Raw genomic sequence first — 19903 nt, 5'->3', positions numbered from 1 at the left:
CTAAGTAATCAACCACAGACTACAGATTCCAGCATCTAAGTTTGACTGAACTCCTTGAAAGCCAGGTATTTTAAAGGAAGATATAAGGAAACGTTTTGGGGCAAATTGGTACCTACTTCTAGCTCACCTTCCTGTAATGCAAGAACTGTCTCCAAACCTCCTATCTTCCAGACAAAGCTCTTTCATTCTCATTTTCCATGTTAAACATCAATCACATTGACATGTAGCTAACGTTCAAATGTGAGCAAAGCCAAAAATACTGCTTAGAGATTCCCACATACATGTAACCATGAAGACCAGGGTTGCCTTTTCCTTTTCTGGGGACGCTGTTCTCAGGCACTCAGCATGGTCCAGTTTCACAAACTGTCACAGGCTTTCCCAGAATTTCACAAACCATCACAGCCTTCCCTAGAATGCAGCCTCTAGCAACGCTAGGCCATCCTGAACCCCTGGGAAAAGAAACGTTTACCTTTATACCAAGATTGGGAGAGGGCCAAAGTCTACACGTGGCGTGGGCTGGGCTGACTTCGAGGGGTTTGTGCCGTGAGACCTAACGTGCCTGTGAGACTGTCCAAGACCAAAAGCATGTCAGCAAGCGGCCGGGTGTGGTGGCTCACACCCGTCATCCCAGGACTTTGGGAGGCTGAAGCAGAAGGATCACTTGAGCCCAGGAGTTCGAGGCCAGCCTGGGCAACAAGGCGAGACCCTGTGTACAAACAAAAAAACCCGTCAGCAAGGCCTCTGGTGCCTCCGTGTGAATGTGTTTGGACAGGATCAAGTGTGCTTTCCTCATCAAGGAGCAGAAAGTTGCTGGGCAGGTGTTAAAGGCACAGGCATAGTCAGAAACCTCAATTTAAAAATGAAGCTTTTTTCAGCTATTAAAAAAAAAAAAAAAAAAGGAGGGATGAGGGAGCTGCATCCAATGAGCTACCTCTGGGGCGGGGCACGGCGGCCGACCTGGGAGGGCCCGGGGGCTTTCCACGGAACTGGCAATGTCCCATCTTGGGTCCTTGTCACCATGTTAGCCTTGCATATGCTAAAATGCTTCTGTGCGCTCATATTCGATCATGGTAGGGAGGCAGGAGCCTAGGAGTTCAGCTCCACCTGAAAACTAGCGAGGCACAGTCCGGACCTGTCACAACCTCGAATGTTTACGTCTGAGGAAGCAGCTACGTAACGCCCACAAAGACACATTCCTAGGACAGAGAGGGTTCGGACACCACACCACAGTGCGTGCTTGAAGATGGGCACAGTCAGGCTCTGATGCGCTTACGCACTAAGATGCCAAGGACGGCTTTCTTCAAATCAACAGAGCAATCCACTGTGTCAGGCTCTCAGCCCACCTGACAGACACGGCGTAGCTTTTCAACAGCCAAGACCCTACGTGAGAGGAGGTGAAAACGGATGGGCAGCCCTCCACTTGCTTTCTGAGGATGCTCTCCTCTGTACCTGAGCAGCTTTCGGTCAACTCCTCAGTAAACTCTGAGACTCACCTTGAGTTTCTTCCTGTGCGTGATCCAAGAACCCTCTCTTGGGGTCTGGATCAGAACCCCTTTTTCCTGCAGCAATGGGATTTCACAAATAAATGCTGATATAAAAATCTCAAGTTCTAAAAAAAAAAAAATCTCAAGTTCTTATCTCCCCCAAAAGAAGCCCCAGCAAAAAACTGAGGCTGCTGAGCGCCAGCATCACTGAGCACCCAGGACCGGTGTGCAAAGGGGAGGGAACCCCTGCTCATGGTCACTCTGTAGCCACCTGCCCGAGCCTGCCTGAGTGGCCAGAGGGGGAGTGCCTGTGGGATGTGCTGGCCTCAACCACTGGCCATATCTGGTCCTACTTCTCTGAGACTGGGGCTGATTCCAGTAAAGGAGACACGATGGGCCTTCAAAGCAACTGGGTCTCCTCTTCCGCTCGCCTCTGCAGCCTCCAGGTGGTCTCTGGTTTCAGAAAGCCACATGGAAAGCCCCTTCCCGGGCCTGGTGACCTGCAATATGAGCCCCAGGGCTCGGCAGGCTGTCCCCATGGCACAGAGGCTCACCTTCCCTCCAGTAACAGAATTAACCTCAGAGAAGGAGAGACGACAGTGCGGCCGTGGGAATGTTTGTTCTGTTTATTCTGACATTCTGAACACACACTAGACAGCGCAGACGTGGGGTCAGATCACAGCCTGCACAGCAGCCTCACTGTGTCACCATAGCATGGCCTGTGGCCTCTGGCTGCAGCAGTGGCTTTGGGGCCGATGCCAGGGAACCCCAGGCTCAGCAGGGAGGGAGCAGGATCTGGGAGAGAAAATCTGAAAAGTGAGGCCTCGGGGCCTCTGCCGGAACCACCTGCTAGAATTTCCACCAGCATCTGCTTCTAGAGACTGATGACCACAGTTGTGAGGGGGGCCTGGTCCCAGAGCCCCTTCCCCACCCACGCCCTGCCTGCTTTGACCCTAACGACGGCGGCACCTCTCACCCTCGTGGTTCCTCCAGGGGCTTTGGTGCCTTGCTGTGCTCAGTGGGTTTCTCCACTCAGCATCCAGAGGCCACTTCCCAGGATTCGCCTGAGCGCTGCCCCTTGCACACCGGCTCTGCACTGCTGGAGCTGGGAGGCAGGGAAAGTCTGCCTTCCCTGGTGTCGGCCTGGGAAGCTGCCTCCGCAGCAAGTGGCGGCGCTGTGAGGTATCCCTGTTTCATCATCCAGGTCCCTGGTGGGGGCTCGGCAAATTTCCCGTGAAGATGAACCGCTGAACTTCGAGGCAAATTACAGTCCATCCAGGTGGCAGGCTCAGCAGGACGCAGTGCAGGGGACCAGCTGCCTCCAGAAACATTCCCCACTGGTGGAAATCCAACCTCTCCTCCTGGTGGTACTCCAATCACCAATGAGTCCAGTCTTCAGTCTGCAGGAAAAGTGCTAAGAGCAGCCTGAGACTTCAGGGTCTTTCTGGTGACGACCAGGAGAGGCAAGGGTGCGGGGACCATCAGGGAGGCCCTGTGAGCTCCTCACTGGCAGGGGCTTCTGGCTGCGCTCACCAGCTCTGAGCAGCTCCCTTCAAGTCGTCAGTCTGGGCCGAGTGGAAGCAGCTGCTTCTCCCTGGCAGCTTCTCCCCGACTCTGTCCTAGGTCAAAGCCTCTGACTGAGGCGGGTGGCACTGGGCTCCAGGGATAAAGCTGGGCTGAGCTAGCGACAGGGCAGTTGTAGGGGACACAATGATGACAGTGACTGGCAGGGGCACTGCCAGGACAAACACCCAAAGTAACATCACAGAGTCCTGGTCGTTTGAACAAGCCTGAAGTGCTTGTATTTTCTGGTCGCAGCATTCCTCACTGCGAACCAAACCAACTTTACTGCCTCTTTACACAGCGGGGCTCTGCAGCGGCCCGGCCACTCTTCTGGGCATAAACACGCCCTCTGCGGGTGGGGCACACAGGGCTGTGGGGACAAGGGCACTCAGCAGGGGGGGCCGGGCTGCATGCAGGGCCTCCCACAGCCTCCAGAAGGTGCCGTCAGGGACCTGGTCTTCAGATGCTCAAGGGGACACACGAGATCCCTGGAGAGGGAGGAGAGGACCCAGAGTGCTGTGGAGGGAGCAGCCGGGCAACTTACAGACCGGCCCAGCAAGTCACACGGCCCGAGTCTCGGCTTCAATCTTCTGCTCCCCGTGCAGGCTCTCTGGGGCCGGCGGCTGCTGCACCACGCTCTGGCGGATGGCGATCTCGGGGCCGCCCCCGTACAGGCTGTTCAGGTAGGTCCAGGTCTCCTCCGAAATCTGCCCATAGTCAGCTCCTGCAGGGCACGAGAGGCACCCCTGGGCTCACCCTCGCTGCCTCGAGGAGGCCACCAGCCTGGGCAGTGAGGGCTCCTGAGGCCCAGGACCTGAATCGGGGAGAGGGCAACCAGGACTTCTATGCAAAGCTGTCAGATGGAAACAAGGATCTCCCAGAGGAACGCCCATCCCTGAGAACCCGTCTCCGTCTGTGTCCTCTGTTCCTGGGGATGGGGCTGACAGGAACAGCAAGGCAGGCAGGCGGAGAGGTGGGGCCTGGAGGACACAAGCAGAGACCGAGCCCCGTGGGCCACCTCTCAGCCGCCTGGGCCTGGACTCAAGTGGACGTCTCAGCCTGGCTCTAAGACAGGTGGCAAGGGGGCTCCTGAAGGGCAGGACTGGGCAGCAGCCTGGCAACCAGGAGGGGCAGAGGGGAGTCTGGCTGGCCCCAGGGGACTCACCCTGCTTCAGCTGGACATGGCCACTTCCTTTGATCTGTGCGATCCTGCTGTTGTCAATGGGCCCCGGGGGCTCTGGAAGACGAAGTGGACTGGAGTTCAGCCCCTCCACGCCCTCCACCCGCCACAGCAGCAGAGCCATCCCAATTGAGGCCACCCAGTCCTGGGGTCAGCATGGAGTCTCTAAGGGAGCCAGGCGCCTGGGCCACCCAGTGCTCCTCTGCAGCAGTCTGAGGACCCAGCAGAGGGAATTTCTAGGACACACGAGATAGTTTGTGCTAGCGGGAGGAGCTGGGGTGGGGGGCCACACCCTTATCTCTGTTGGCAGCTGCTACTCACTGTGCCCCTTCCCCTGCGCCCAGCTGTCTCATTTAGCCTCGGCAACCACAGAACAAGACAGAGGTTTATGGAGACAGAGCCGAGGCCTGAGCAGGTGAAGTAACCATTCAGGTCACAGCTGGTAGAAGGCAAGCGTCCAGGCCAGGGTAGGGACTCTGTAGTTACATTTTCAACCACAGCCGCCCTGAAGGCCTCAGCGAACACCAGAGAGGCCTCAGAGTGGTCCTGGCACCTTCCCCGACAAGCAGTATGGCAGTGAGACTTTCCCTTTCCCAAGCACACGTGGGTGCTCGGGCTCCACACAAAGGGTCCCACAAGCAGAACAACGGGCTCTGCCCACCCTGCTGGAGCCCTGAGCCATGGGCAATCCATGGCTTGGGTTGTTCTGCACTAGGGACATGGAGGCCCTGGGAGCTTCCTCGTGATGGCGCCTGTCTCTACCTCTATAAATTCAAGGGGTCAGCCAACAAATCCGTCATTTCGGACAACATATTCTGAGGAAAGAGCCTTGCAGGTGGGTGGAGCAGCTTGCTGGGCATGCCAGGGAGGCGAGCCTCTGGGGAGGGACAGTGATCCCCGCTGGGGACTGGTAGAGCCCAACGCTCTCTCCTCACGCTGGATGGGTGGCACCCAGAGGGCAGGCCCAGGGCCTGCAGAAGCCCCTGTGTGCTGGCCTTCCCCTGCCAGCATCCCATCTCCCAGGAGGCCCCCACAGTGGGAAAGAGCCAGGCCCCCCTCAGCTCACCGTTGTCCTTCCCCTTGACGAAGGCCTCCCACTCCCGGAACCACTGCATGCTGATGCAGTAGATGACGCCCGGCGACTCCTCAGCCTGGAAGGCCTTGTTCAGCTGGGCCGGCCAGCAGGGTCAGGAGAGGATACGGGGCAGGTCAGCCTCTATTCACCTTCAGCAGGGATTTCCCAAAGGCCCCCGCCCCAGTCCCTCGCCCAAGACTCTTACAAAAACATCAGATACTCAAGGTGAAAAATCAGAACCCCCAGACATGCTCAAACAAAATAAACACACCCATCACTGAGAGAGGACTGCGGTAACATTCTGGGGACTCTCTTCAATAACTGACCCAATTGAGACCACAAGGGAGATGCTGCTTCTCCCTGTGGAATAAAATGTTCCTATCTGCTCAGAGCAGCTCTCCTTCTGACAGAAGCATTTTCTTTCTTTCTTTTTTTCAATGGTGGTCTCTCTCTGTACCCAGGTGGGAGCACAGCAGCACAAATCATGGCTCACTGCAGCCTTGACCGCCTGGGCTCAAGTGATCCATCCTCCCACCACAGCCTCCTGAGGAGGCTGGACCACAGGTGCACACCACTATGCCCAGCCCTGACAGCATTTTTTTTTTGTTTTGAGACAGAGGCTCACTATATTGCCCAGGCTGCGGTACAGTGGTACGATCACCACTCACTGCAGCCTCGACCTCCCAGGCTTAGGTGATCCTTCCACCTCACTCAGCCCTGCAGGTAGCAGGGACTACAGGCGTGCACCAACACACCCGGCTAGTTTTTGTATTTTTTGTAAAGATGGGGTTTCACCATGTTGGCCAGGTTGGTCTTGAACTTCTGGGCTCAAGTGATCCTCCTGCCTCAGCCTCCCAAATTGCTGGGATCACAGGCATGAGCCACAGCGCCCGGCCAACAGAATCCCTTCCTGGAGGCCACAAAGCACGGGCGTTCCTCAGTGTCTCTCATCCGGCCCTCCCTGTGAATACAGCATGTCCTGCCCGTTAGAAGCAGCGTGGCAGGGAAGGAGTGTGCCAGGAGCCTCACGTGCACTCAGCTCCCTTGCAGAAGCCCCTCTTCTAAACACACTCACACGCGAGTCCTGTTTTGCACCTTGCTTTTCACTTCCTGCTTATCTCAGGCAGTTGGAGAGCCCAGTGGTTCTCACCCGGAGCACGGAGGGTACACTGCACCCCAGGGGACCCTTGGCAATGTCTGGAGGTCATTTTTGTTGTCACTGGCACTAGTTGGTAGAGGCCAAGGATGCTGCCAAACATCCTACCATGCATAGGACAGTCCCACAATACAGAATGGTTCGGCCCAAAGTAACACAGCCAAAGCTGAGCCTTCACTTACTCAAGCCAACCCTCCCACCAGGAAAAGTCTCTTAGACACCTGGCCATCTAGTTCCCTGCAGAAGACGCCTTTCTTTCCTTTTTTTTTTTTTTTTTTTTTTTTTTGAGATGGAGTCTCACTCTGTTGCCCAGGCTAAGTGCAGTGGCACAATTTCAGCTCACTGCAACCTCTGCCTCCCAGGTTCAAGCAATTCTCCTGCCTCAGCCTACTGAGTAGCTGGGACTACAGGCATGCACCACCATGCCTGGCTAATTTTTGTATTTTTAGTACAGATGGGGTTTCACCATGTTGGCCAGGCTGGTCTCGAACTCCTGACCTCAAGTCTGCCCAACTCAGCCTCCCAAAGTGTTGGGATTACAGGTGTGAGCTACCACGCCTAGCCTCAGAAGACTCCTTGCAAACTTCCTCAGGGACTACACAGGGCTCTTTTGTCCCCAAGCCCCCAGCCGCCCTAGGCAGAGGCTGGCAGAGCTGCCCCGCCGCACACACCTTGATGAAGGTGTCGATCTCAATCCTCCTGCGCTTGGCCAGTGCCTCGATCTCCACCTGGCAGATGGAGCACACGTACAGGTGGTTCACGGCGGGGCCACCCCCAAATCTGCCCAGGGTGGGGGGAGAGAGAGACACGGTCTGAGGCGGGACCGGTGAGGGGAGAGCAATCACTGCCTTCCACTTCCCCCTCACGCCTGCCACAGGCCTGCGTGCACCTCTGTCTTCTTCACCACCCTGTGAGCACCACGGAGCCCACAAGGGAGCAGCGCCCACAGCCCCCAGGAGGCCCTGCTCCAAGGCTGAGGGGCTGATGGGCCAATGCACTTGGCTGTGCTTCAGCCAGTTTCCTGTCCCTTGTGACTGGAAGAATCCAAATGGGTTCCCACAGACAACGTGTGTCATTCTCCATGAGATAAGTGAAGGCAGCTCTGTGCTGCCTGAGCGGAGGCCAGCCAGGCGTGGGTGCCCAGCATGGGGTCCTGGCAGCATTCCTTCCCTGCCCTCCTCTCCTTTCCTGCCAGCAGGGCCCCAGACAGGACGAAGGTGGGACAGCCTCCCAGGCTCTCACCTGTTGTACAGGTGCTCCCAGACGTTCTGCGGCAGGATGACCACCAGGTCGTCGATGTAGTGGTATTTGTTGGGTGGGATGCCTGGGAAGCAGGTACAGGGAGGGAAGCTGGGGCTCGGCCGCCCACCCACCCTGCTCTCCCACCACAGGGAGGCGCCTCACCTCCATGGGAGCAGAGGAAGGTCTGGTTGGTGATGGGCCCCGGCTCCGCGAACGTGTTGAACTTGTTGAGCCACTCTCGGGACACGTAGAACCGCAGCAGGCTGGGCTCCCGCATGGCGGCCAGGGATACCACCTGCTGCCGCTCCCGCACAGCCTCCTCGCTGCTCTTCCTGCGGGATGAGGAAAAGGCAAGGAGCTGTGCCTGATGGTTGCCATGTCCAGATACATGCAGAGCCCCTCATCCCAGTGCACCTGGAGCTACTGGCCCTGTCTACCACCTCCTGGGTCCCTCAGGGGTCCTCGACATGTGAGCAGCCAGCCCGTGACACCAGCCAGGGCCCTAGAGAAGGTCCCAAGCTGCCTTCTTGGGTTCCCCACAGCAGCCAGAGGGCTCTTTCTTAACAATTCAAGTCCTTACTTCCCTGGCTCAAAACCCTTCCAGGCGCTGTCCCCTACACACAGGCAGAAGGCCCACAGGTCCCAGGGGACAGGGGTGGTGAGGCTTCCCCGCCAGGCCAGGCCTGGTGCCCACCTGTAGAAGAGCACGTAGCCCTCGGCATTCTGCACCACAGTCTCGTGGACCTCCGTGACATATTGGTCGTCGAACTCATACCACTGCCCGTTGATCACGTTCTGGCAGTAGGCGATGTAGTGCCCACCTGTGGTGGCAGAGCAGAAGGGTCACGGGGAACCCAGCAGATGGGGATGGTGGGGGAGGGGATGCGACTCACTGCCTGCCGTGCCGTGGTGGCAGATGACCGAGAGGAGGTCGTAGGTGGTGATCTGGGATGTGCACTCCTTGGCAAGGAAGGGCCGAAGGTCGAGCCCCTCGAGAGGGAAGGAGACGTGGCTGTTGATCTTGAACGAGTACATCACCTCGTGCCGAAAGCGCTTCAGGTGAATGCACAGGATCTGTGGGGAAAGAGAGCAGCAGTCATCTAGGCAGAAACGACGTGGACCCTTGCAGCCTTGCCCGCGGGCCCAGGCCACGTGATGGGATCATGCAAGCTGAATCCATTGGAACAAATCCAAGAGTTCCACATAGGGGCCAGACCGGGCGTGCTCTAAGTCACACCGATCACTCCCAGGTCCACTGCTGAGAACTGGACCCTGACAGCTGGACTGGGCCATCAAGTTTACTGGTTCTGTCAGCACTGCCTTTGAGAAGCCACAAAGCTTCCCCGAGGCAGCACAGCCCCATCCTGCGCCCCCTCGCCCGAGGCCCTCCTCTCTGCTCCAGCCACGCATGCCTTCCTTGGTGCGGACAGGCCTGCTCCTGCAGTGGGGTTTTGTCTGCTCCTTCTGCGCCTTCCCGTCTTGATGCTGACACCAGCCTATACTCTCCAGGCCTCACTCAGATGTCACTCCTCAGAAAGGCCAAGACAATAGCCCCGGCCAGGCCAGCTCTCCTCTGGCCACTCTGCAGCCGGCAGGGGCCACACCTGTCTCACTGGGGGAGGGGCCGCAGTGTCCCACACACCTGCCTCCCATTGGGCCCTCACACAACACATTAGACCACATATGTGCTGAGGCACCGAGAGAGGGCACCAAGTCAAAGTCAGAAAAATGTGTCCCATGCCCACCCTTCCCAGAGGTTTCTCAGCCAAAGCTATGGAATCTCCATGGTCCCTGCAGCACAGAAGCTCCTGAGCAGTGGAGCAGGGTCAGCCCCCACGCGGTATGTGCTAGTGTGCACCTCAAGATAGCTGAGGAGGAGGCTGCCAAGGCCGCCCCTCACCTCAGGCAACCGGAGGACTTTGCAGTACTTCACTCCGTTCCGCAACCTGGGAAGGAAGCACGAGCCACAGTCAGGGGCAGGGCGAAGGGGAACAGCCCTCCACCCGGCTCCCTTCCAAGAGGGCAGGATGGGAGGTGGTCTCTCTGCAAGAACCCAAGGGGAGTATGCAGAGCACAGAAACGGGCAGTCAGGGAAAAGGCTGGAAAGGCTCTTACTTCTTACACCGCTCACAGCTGTACATGTTGTCACCTAGGACATTAAAACAAGGGTCAGAAGTTAGCAGGGATGGGAAATGGGGGAGCAGAAAAACTATTTCTGCTTAAGAAATAAAACCTGGCTGGGTGTGGTGGCTCATGCCTGTAACCCTAGCACTTTGGGAGGCCGAGGCAGGCGGAACACCTGAGGTCAGGAGTTTGAGACCAGCCTGGTCAACATAGTGAAACTCTGTTTCTACCAAAAATACAAAATACAAAAATACAAAAAAAATTGTGTGCGCCTGTAATCATAGCCACTCAGGAGGCTGAGGCAGACGAATTGTTCAAACCTGAGGGGCAGAGGGAGGAGGTTGCAGGGAGCTGAGATCGTATCACTGCACTCCAGCCCGGGTGACAGAGTGAGACTCTGTCTCAAGAAAAAAAAAAAAACCTCCTATAACTAACAACAAAAAACAAAACAGGCAAAGGACTCACATAGACGTTTTTCCAAAGATTTACAAATGGCCAGCAAGCACGTGGAAAGACATACAACATCACTACTCATTAGGAAATGCAAATCAAAACCACAATGAGCACTTTGGGAGACTGAAGCGGGTGGATCACCTGAGGTCAGGAGTTCCAGACCAGCCTGGTCAACATAGTGAAATCCTGGGCTACCAAAAATAGAAAAATTAGGTGGGTATGGTAGTGCATGCCTGTAATCCCAGCTACTAGGGAGGCGGGAAGCTGAGGCAGGAGGATTGCTTGAACCCAGGAGACAGAGGTTGTAATGAGCCAAGATCACACCATTGCACTCTAGCCTAGGTGACGAGAGAGAGACTCTGTCTCAAAAACAAAATAAAACAACACACAAAAAAACCCACTATGAGGCCAGGCGCAGTGGTTCATGCCTGTAATCCCAGCACTTTGGGAGGCGGGCAGATCACAAGGTCAGGAGTTTGAGATCAGCCCGGTCAATATGGTGAAACCCCGTCTCTACTAAAAATACAAACATTGGCCGGGCGCGGTGGCTCAAGCCTGTAATCCCAGCACTTTGGGAGGCCGAGGCGGGTGGATCACAAGGTCGGGAAATCGAGACCATCCTGGTCAACATGGTGAAACCCCGTCTCTACTAAAAATACAAAACATTAGCTGGGCATGGTGGCACGAGCCTGTAATCCCAGCTACTCAGGAGGCTGAGGCAGGAGAATTGCTTGAACCCAGGAGGCGGAGGTTGTGGTGAGCCGAGATCGCGCCATTGCACTCCAGCCTGGGTAACAAGAGCGAAACTCCGTCTCAAAAAAAAAAAAAAAAAAAAAATTAGTCAGGCATGGTGGCAGGCACCTGTAGTCTCAGCTACTCGAGAGGCTGAGGCAGGAGAATCGCTCGAACCTGGGAGGTGGAGGCTGCAGTGAGCCAAGATCACATCACTGCACTACAGCCTGAGCAACAAGGGCAAGACTCCATCTCAAAAAAACCAAAACAACACCACAAAACCACAATGAGACACCACCTCACACCCATGAGGCTGATTCCCATCAAAAAAGTAAACAGAAAATAAGTGTGGGCAAGGATGTGGAGAAACTGGAACTCTTGTGTGTCACTGGCGGGAATGTGAAATGGGCTGGCCACAGTAGGGTGGCTCCTCAATAAATTAAAAATGCACATATACCCAAAGGGATGAAAAAAGAGAGGGGTGCAACATACGCACAACAGTTAAAATGGAAGCAGCCCGCGGCCACTGATGGATGAACGAATGAGCAGAATGACCCCAGCCACCCATACAACGGAACAATTATCAGCCTAAAAAAGGCAGGACCTTTGGACACACACTGCAATGCATATGACCCTTAAGGACGTCCTGCTCAGTAAAAGCCGTCAGTCACAGTACTGCCACGGCAAGTACTGTCTAATTCCACTTATACGAGGTCCTCAGAGTAGTCATATTCACAGAGACTCAAATGCGGAGGTTGCCAGGGGCTGGGAGGGGCACCAGAAGCTATTTCAAGGATGCTGAGTTTCAGGCTTGCAAGATGAAAAAGTTCTGGAGATGAATGGGGAGGATGGGCTGTACCACCATGTGAATGTATTTAACACTAATGAACTGTGCACTTTCTGCTCAAAATAGCATTGCAAATGATTATGGTGGTAAATTTTAAATTCTGTGTATTTTACCACAATTGAAAATTGAAATTTTCACCAAAGGTTTAAATGCCAAATAGCCAACTGAGAAAAAGGGGAAGAACAGGCATGGGCAATGTTTAAATAAATACAAATAGTCAGTATATTTAACAAAAAATGTAGAAACTCATCAGTAATCAAGAAAATGCAAAATTAACGTACAATATCATTTTTGCCCACCAAATTGGTAAAATAAAATAAGTAAACACCCAAGAGCTACAAGATGGTCGGGGTGGGAGGGCCTGTGGCCCCGGCCCAGCCTGGCTGGCAGAGGGAGTGGGAATCTGATGGGTTCAACCTTGGAGGCAAAGTCCTGAGCTGCATGCTGGCCTGCAGGGGTCTGCATACCCCTGTCCCTTCAACTCCCCATCTCCCGCACCCTTGCCAGCCAGGCCACTCACCCTTCAGCTCATCAGCGGCAAAGAAGGCAGCAAGGCAGTCTTCCAGGGTGACGACAGGCCCCCAAAACCAGCTGGGGGTACAGGATACCACAAACCTACAGAGAAGAAGAAAAGAGTGCAGTTGCTGCCAGGGCCTGGGCGAAAACAAGAACTGAGGGGACTCTGGCTGAGTTGTCAGACCTGAGACCCAGAGAGGCAGCCGGGCACGGTGGGTCGGGGCAGAGGCCTGGAGCCAGACCCCTCCATGTCCTGGGCCAAGTGACATCACCTCTTCCCAAGCGTGGCCCTCATCTGTGATGGGGCCATGATCATGCTGCCCCCTCCTTGGGGCGGTATAGGTCCATGGCCTTGGGCAAGTGAGGAGGCCTGGGGAAAGCTGCTGCCCTTCCTGCCCACCAGGCCTGTGTCCTGCTGCTGCCCTCCCTTCAACCTGCCACATGGTCACCTCCCTGCTGTCATTGCCCTCCAGCTCCAAGGGAACATCCAATCCTGGCCTCTTGAAAGTAGCCAAGAAATCCCCTGCTTATTAAGCCAACTCCTCTGCAGCCTTCGGCTTCCAGTTCCTTCCAGGACCTTCCTGGTCCCTCAACTGCATGGACTTGGCTGTGTAGTATCTCCCACCCAGGAAAACCAGGACCAGGCCCGGCCCATGTCACCCACTAGTGGCAAGGTGGGCGCACCGTCGGATGTACTCCACAATGAAGGCCAGCCAGCCCTGGGTGGCATAGCTGTCTCCACAGGCGCCCGGCTTGGCGGGCACGTTCTGGTAGATGGCTGAGTGGAGTTTGGCCAGGTCCTCCTTGCCAGGAATGGGCAGTGATAGGTCCTGGAACGTCTCCACCGTGGTGGACACCTGTGGGGTTGAAGGTCAGTCTGGCGCCTGCCCTCTGGCAACGTCTGCACCTGCACCTGCACCCCAACCCCCAGCCCGCAGGTGAGAGGCAGAGGGCCTGCTCCCCAGGCCAGAGACATGGGATCCACGCAGGAAGGGCCCTCGCCTCAACAAAAGCAGGGAGCACCCATGGAGAGCCCACCCTGCACTCAGTCAGGGCAAGAGCTGCCAAGGCCGCTGGCAGCCAGGCCCAGCTCCTCCATCCCTGGGGCACCCACCCGGTCACAAGTGAGACACTGCACGAGGCTGAGGATGGAGCCGTCGAAGATGTCAGAGATGACGCTGCGGTAGCACTGCTCCTTCCGCCTCCGGCTGCCGGCACTCGAGACCTGGGCTGGAGACACAACGCAGGACTAGCCCAGCCTCCACCAGCCTGGCCGGGGCAAGGTGCAGGCACTGGGGCTTCCTTTGCCAGGATGTGCAGTGGCATCTGTGAGTCATGTGACTGGTAAGCAATTCACCTCCTCGTGTCTCCATGTCATTCTCTGCAAAATGGGGCTCCCCACACTGGTGTCTCAGAGCTGTGCCTGAGAGGAGCCCATAGCCTGGCCGTCAGTCACAAGGGAGCCATGAGAAAGGCAGCCACGGGCACAGTCTGAACTCCCAGCCCTAAGCTGACCGACCCTCCCCTCTGCCCCCCGAACCTTTCTTGAGCACATACGACGGTGCCATCCTCACGGGGCTTGCACGGGGAGGGCTGCTGGACAGCTTGGCATGGCCCTCGTGGTGATGGATGGGGCTGCAGGGGCGAGAGGAGCTTCGCAGGTGGGCATCATTGTCCGGCTCTGGAGGCAGAGAGGGGAACTTGCTGGGCCAAGACAGCCACACCAGCTCCATAAGTGGGCAGGAAGAGGGCCTGCCAGCCCCTCCTAAAGGGACGAAGGCCTGAACCCAATGTGTCTCCTGTGTCACATGCCCACTCCAGGCCCCAGCACACAGGCCAGAGCAGAGCTGTCCACTCCATTTCTCGCTGAAGGCACGGGGCTCCAGGAGAGGGCTGTGAATGGGGTTCCAGCCTTATTAGCTTGGGGGAACCTGGGTGAATCACTTAGTCCCCTGGAAGCTGACTTCCCAACTGTCATTTGAGTCTAGTTGAAGAACCTATCCCCCAGGGGCTACTGCACGTCAGTACTCAGCACCCAGTAGGTATCGGGCCACAGGCTGACATTCCTCCCGAAGCCCCTGGCCAGCTGATACCTGGCGTCCGGCAGGGGCTGGTGGACCGTGATGATGGGGGCTGGGCCTCCTCAGGCTGGTCATCAAGGGCAGCCATGGCAGTGTCCACATCGGCGTCCTCATCCACTTGCTCTGAGTTTGTGCGCTGCTGGCCCCAGGAGAACTTGCGGTCCTTCATCCGTTCCTTCTCGGAGATGGCTCTGCCCGCCTCTTCTGGGATTAGCAGCTCTGTCTCTGCCTGCGAGCCGCCCCCGCCACGACCCTGCCCGTCACCCTCACCCCGGTCGCTGCTTGAATCACAGGACAAGAACTCGTCTTCTGACGGGCTCCGATCACCCTCCCGTTTCTCATCCGTGTCACTTGAGTCTGAGTCCCGTGCCTCCATCAGTGCCACCGTGGCCACTGCTGGCTCCTTGAGCTCCTCGTGCAGCTGGTCCATCAGGCAGCGAAGGAACTCTTGGGTGTCCTAGAACCCGGAGTTGTGTCAACAGGGCTCTCCTGGAGGCAGGAGGAAGCAGCCTGCAACACCCTGCAGCTGATGAGAGTGCGCCAGCCTCCATCTAGAAGGGCCTCATGGGTGCCCCCTGCAGAGGAGCTGCTTACCCCCACAGTGGCCTCCCAGGGTGGTCTGTCCTAATCCCATTCTGTGGATGATGCTGAGGCTCAGAGAGGCTAAAGGACTCCCACTAGGACACACAGCTATTAAGTGGCAGAGCCAGGTATGCACCTAGGTCCATGCAACTCTCGGCTCATGCTCAGAATTGCCTGCCTCTGCTGAGAGCTCAGTGCAGGGAAGGAGAAAGGCAGTACCACATTCAGCCAGGTACATTTCACCCTACAGAAGAGGTAGTGGAGGTGGGCAGGGAGCTGGCAGAAGGACAAGGGAGTGTGATGCCAAAAAGGAGGGCTCACCTGAGTCCTGCCCCGAGCCATGCCACCCACAGGCCAGGCTGCCTGCGTGCTCCACCTTTCCTCTGGCTCCCCGTTCCCTCAGTCCCTGTGCCAGCCCCCACATATTCTCGACCCCTGTCTTACCTTCCCACAGACCTGGGCATGACTCAGACTAAGCTGCCCCTGCAGGCTGCCTGGGTCTCAAATCACAGCAATGACCATTTTGTCCTGACCACTCTGTGACTGGGTCACCAGCACAGCAGGAAGCCAAGGCAGCAGGGGCTCAGGCAGAGGTGCCCAGTGAGCCCCACTGAGAGCTGTGTGCTCACCAGGTGCACTGGGAGGTCAGAAAGCGGTGGCGGCAGCAGACTCCAGCAGCTGAGGGGTGCTCGAATGGTGCTGGGCAATGGAGAAGGACCTGGGTTCCAGGCCCAAATCAGCCCCAGCAGTCCCTGACCTGGATGTTATAAGTAGCCCCCAGCCCAGGCCCTGACCCCCAGGAGGCAGCGGTCACATAGCAGCCAGAGCCAGCCTTGTGTCACACATCTGGAGAGAGGAGCCCGGCTCTCTCCGCTCATGTGCAGGGAAGGGGGGTTTGAGTGGGACTCCCCAAGGCAGTGTCAGATTCCAAGATCAGAGGAATGAACCATTAGCTTATGTTGCATCAGGGAGGGGACACGTGACCTGTGGCAGGCATGATCAAGGGCTCTTTCAAGAATAGGCTTTCAATACACCATCTACTTCTCTCTCTGGTTCTTCCTTTCAACAAAAGTACTGTGTTCCTTGCCAAAATCTCAATCCATGTGGAGGCATGAAAGCATCCTTTGGCCCTTTAGAGGGTCCCACAGCTGCCTCTACAGTTCAGCCTCAGAAACGTCCTCTGCATTACGTCGTAGAACCAGAGGAAGGGATGCTTCTGCTGGAGTCCAGGTGGAGTCCTGTAGCAGCGCATGGCCCTCTGTAACAGCATCCTGACCCAGAGCTGAGAACCGGCAGGACACCTTGCACAGACCTGGGGCAGCGCTGTGCTGAGGGATGGGCTCAGCTAGGCCTGAATGCCATCTCTGCCAGGATGTGCTATGTGACATGAGTGAGGGGAGTAACCTCTCTCAGCCTCAGCTCTTTACCTGTAACATGGGGGTGACAACGCTGCCCACTTGGTGAGAGTTCTGCGAGGACTAAGTTGTGGCCACTTAAATGGTGCACAAGGAATGTTAGTCATTGTGGATGACTATCACTCCCCAAAAATGAGAAGTGTCCAGGCAGTGCTGAGCCTCTCAAACAGTAGCCAAAGGCCCCACAGCCCTCACCCTGGGACTGCCTGCAGGGGAAGTTTAATCTGAGTCATGCCCAGGTCTGTGGGAAGGTGAGACAGGGAGTGAGAATATGTGGGGGCCGGCACAGGGAGGGAGCAAGCAGGGGGAGCCAGCGGAAGGGTGAGTCACACAGGCGGCCTGGCCTGTGGGTGGCATGGCTCGGGGCAGGACTCAGGTAAGCCCTCCTTTTTGGCATCACACTCCCTTGTCCTGCCAGCTCCCTGCCCACCTCCACTGCCTCTTCTGTAGGGTGAAAGGTCACTGGGCTGAATGTGGTACCGCCTTTTTCCCTCCCTGCGCTGAGCTCGCAGGCAGAGGGCAAAGGAGAGGGCGGAAGTGTCCCCACATGACTGCCACTCCATCCATGGCCCGCATTCAGGCAGCAAAAGAGGGGACCCAGCCAGGTCCAGCTCTGCCATGGGCCATCTGGGGCAGGAGGCTAGAGGGCAGAAGCCATCAGCCCAGGGCTGAGGCGTACACATGGCTGCACTCTGTGTCTTGGTCTAACGATTTTATACAATAGAAAAACGTAGTTGGTTTCAAAGGGGCTCTCTAGGTCAAAAAAAAAAAAAATTCTTAATCAAAATTTTTGCTTCAATAAAAGTGCAATTTCGCCTGTGGTTTGGGGAAGTGAAACCCCGTGCCGTTTCGGGTGCAATGCAGAGGGTCACAGGCCCTGCAGCAAGGCTGCCCAGGTTCAAATCTCCCCTCCGCTGCGTGCAGTGACTCATGCCGATTATTGTAGCACTTTAGGAGCCTGAGGCGGAAGGGCTGCTTCAGCCCGGGAGGTCAGGGCTGCAGTAAGCCATGACTGCACCACTGCACTCCAGCCTGGATGACAGTGAGACCCTGTACCCTGCCCCCCCAAAAAAGAATTCCCTTCCACCATTTGCCAGCTGTATGGCCTGTGCAAATGACTCGGCCCCGTGAACCTCAGTCTGCCCATCTGTGAAGTGGGGTTAAGTATCAGCAGGTTGCTGGGAGGCACCACTGTCCCCACACATATGAAGGGCTTAGGAGTGACGGCCTGGTCCATGAGACCTACCAACCAGTGCTCAGCTGCCATTGCAATTGTCCACTCTGGTTTTGGCATCAAAGCCAGGCCTAGTGGGTCACAGCCTTGGGTGTCCCCTGGGAAGCTCAGATGGCTTACCTGCTGAGCATAGCCTCGGAACATTGGGTTGACCAACTTGATCCCATGAGACAGACTGGTGGGGACCACGTAGCTTGGCCTGTAGGAAGGCCAAACCCATTAGTACAGGGAGGCTGCCTTAAGCTGCTCATTCCCAAGAGAAGCAGGCAGCTGGCCTGAACATATTTCTATGTTCAGGCTGGACCAGACTGAGGCGTTTCCTGACATTTGGGGAGGCGCCTACCCAGCCAGGAGCCCCAAGAGGATCACACATCTCTACAGACAAGAAGAAAATGTCAAGTCATAGCTGCCTCAATTAAGCAAAGAGCTCAAGTAAGATGGCACCACTTCCTGCTGGCACACGACAAACTCGCCTGAACATGATTTGTTTTTGTTCTAAAACACTGTGGTTTTCTCGTTTCAGTGTTCATTACTGACAAATTTAAAATTTCAGAAAAGTACAGGAGAAAAGCACCACCACTAATGGCACCAGATACTTATCATTAGATTTCCGGATTGTTCTGTGAAACTACAGATGCATACATAAAACTACATACAGATATACACTTATAGTTGGCTTCTGACACAGGCAGAATTATACTGTACCATGCTGGGTTGTTTTTTTTTTTGTTTTTCTGAGACAGAGTCTCACTCTGTTGCCCAGGCTGGAGTGCAGTGGCACAATCTAGGCTCACTGTAACCTTCACCTCCTGGGTTCAAGCTATTCTCCTGCCTCAGCCTCCTGAGTGGCTGGGACTACAGGCACCCGCCACCATGCTCGGCTGATTTTTGTATTTTTTGTAGAGACCACGTTTTTCACCATATTGGTTAGGCTGGTCTTGAACTCCTGACCTGTGATCTGCTGGCCTTGGCCTCCCAAAGTGCTGGAATTACAGGCATGAGCCACCATGCCCGGTCCCACGCTGGTTTGTAATCTGCTTCTACATGTAATATGTATTTCTATGTGCTCATTTTTAATTATTCCCAACTTTGACTTTTCCTGGAGAAACAGGTCAAATCCCAGGCTCTGGTCTTTCAATTCATTTCATTCTGTGCCAGAAGCTCCATCCAGTCTGCGCCCCGCTGCCCCACACCTCCTCCCACACACACAGTTGTGGCTCAGGCCAGGTCACCATGTCTTTTGGCAAAGACGCCTACCTGTGGCTGCCGGCTAGGGTCAACAGCAGGTCAAATTCTAGCTCACCTTTCGCAGGTGCTATGACCTTGAGCAAGACACTTAAAGCTCTCCGCACCTCAGTTTCCCTATTTGTACAACAGGATTGGATGCAACTTCCACCCCACAGGCTTGCTGCAAGAATTACCCGGGACAAAGTGAGGCAAGTGCTCGCTGGGGGCTGAATCCACAGGAAGTGCTCAATCTTGGGTACTGACAGGAAACCCCTGCCCCACACACCGCCCGAGGCTAGGGATGCAATGACTCACCGTTTCTTGTGCCAGACTTCAGAGACCAGCTTCTGGTAGCTCTTGCACAGGGCTGGCTTCTTGTCAGTGCGCACCAGGCCTCCACACTCCAAGAAGAACTGAGTCAGTGGAGGGCTGGGGGCAGGGGAGAGAGAACCAGGTCAGGAGAGCAAATGAGGGACATGACATGGTTTAGAAAGGGCTGTGTAGTGGGGAGCCGTGAGTGCTCGCACAGAGAACCCAGTGGACCTGGACCCAGAAACATCTGAAGATGACTAGAAGGATCCTATCAGTTATGGGCAAAATTGTATTCTCCAGAATTAATCTGTGAAGCCCTAACCCCCAGTACCTGAGAGTGTGGCTGTATCTAGAAACAGGGCATTTTTACTTTATCTTATTTTATTTTGAGACAGTCTCACTCTGTCGCTCAGAGTGGAGTTCAGTAGTACAATCTTGGCTCATTGCAACCTCCACCTCCTGGGTTCAAGTGATTCTCCTGCCTAAGCCTACAGAGTAGCTGGGATTAAAGGCATATGCCACCACGCCAAGCTAACATTTTTGTATTTCCAGTAGAGATGAGGTTTCCCCATGTTGGCCAGGCTGGTGAACTCCTACCTCAGGCGATCCACCTGCTGTGGCCTCCCAAAGTGCTGCGATTACAGGTATGAGCCACTGTACCCAGCCAAAACAGGGCTTTT

The 19903-nt window shown here is 55.8% G+C and overlaps 1 protein-coding gene across 6 annotated transcripts in view; it reads right to left on the bottom strand.

Annotated features, from left to right (window-relative positions):
- Positions 1 to 2095: 2095 nt before the first annotated feature.
- The window catches only part of USP20 (ubiquitin specific peptidase 20), a 40423-nt gene continuing 22615 nt past the window's right edge, over positions 2096 to 19903 (bottom strand). For 4 of the 6 annotated variants that reach the window (XM_039475169.2, XM_074395457.1, XM_039475168.2 and 1 more), the window contains 17 exons: positions 19227 to 19340; positions 17805 to 17883; positions 14466 to 14910; positions 13913 to 14053; positions 13487 to 13602; positions 13057 to 13229; positions 12377 to 12471; positions 9816 to 9849; positions 9601 to 9646; positions 8594 to 8774; positions 8395 to 8521; positions 7863 to 8032; positions 7701 to 7782; positions 7130 to 7238; positions 5294 to 5396; positions 4213 to 4284; positions 2096 to 3771 (listed from right to left, as the gene is read on the bottom strand). In XM_039475169.2, coding sequence (XP_039331103.1) covers positions 3608 to 3771; positions 4213 to 4284; positions 5294 to 5396; positions 7130 to 7238; positions 7701 to 7782; positions 7863 to 8032; positions 8395 to 8521; positions 8594 to 8774; positions 9601 to 9646; positions 9816 to 9849; positions 12377 to 12471; positions 13057 to 13229; positions 13487 to 13602; positions 13913 to 14053; positions 14466 to 14910; positions 17805 to 17883; positions 19227 to 19340 — 2251 coding nt within the window. In that variant the 3' untranslated portion in view covers positions 2096 to 3607. The other 2 variants (XM_039475170.2, XM_039475171.2) reach the window with 2 other exon arrangements.

This window comes from Saimiri boliviensis, chromosome 2, assembly GCF_048565385.1.
Source record: "Saimiri boliviensis isolate mSaiBol1 chromosome 2, mSaiBol1.pri, whole genome shotgun sequence".
NCBI classification, from domain to species: Eukaryota; Metazoa; Chordata; class Mammalia; order Primates; family Cebidae; genus Saimiri; species Saimiri boliviensis.
This window is presented reverse-complemented; position numbering and strand designations above follow the sequence as displayed.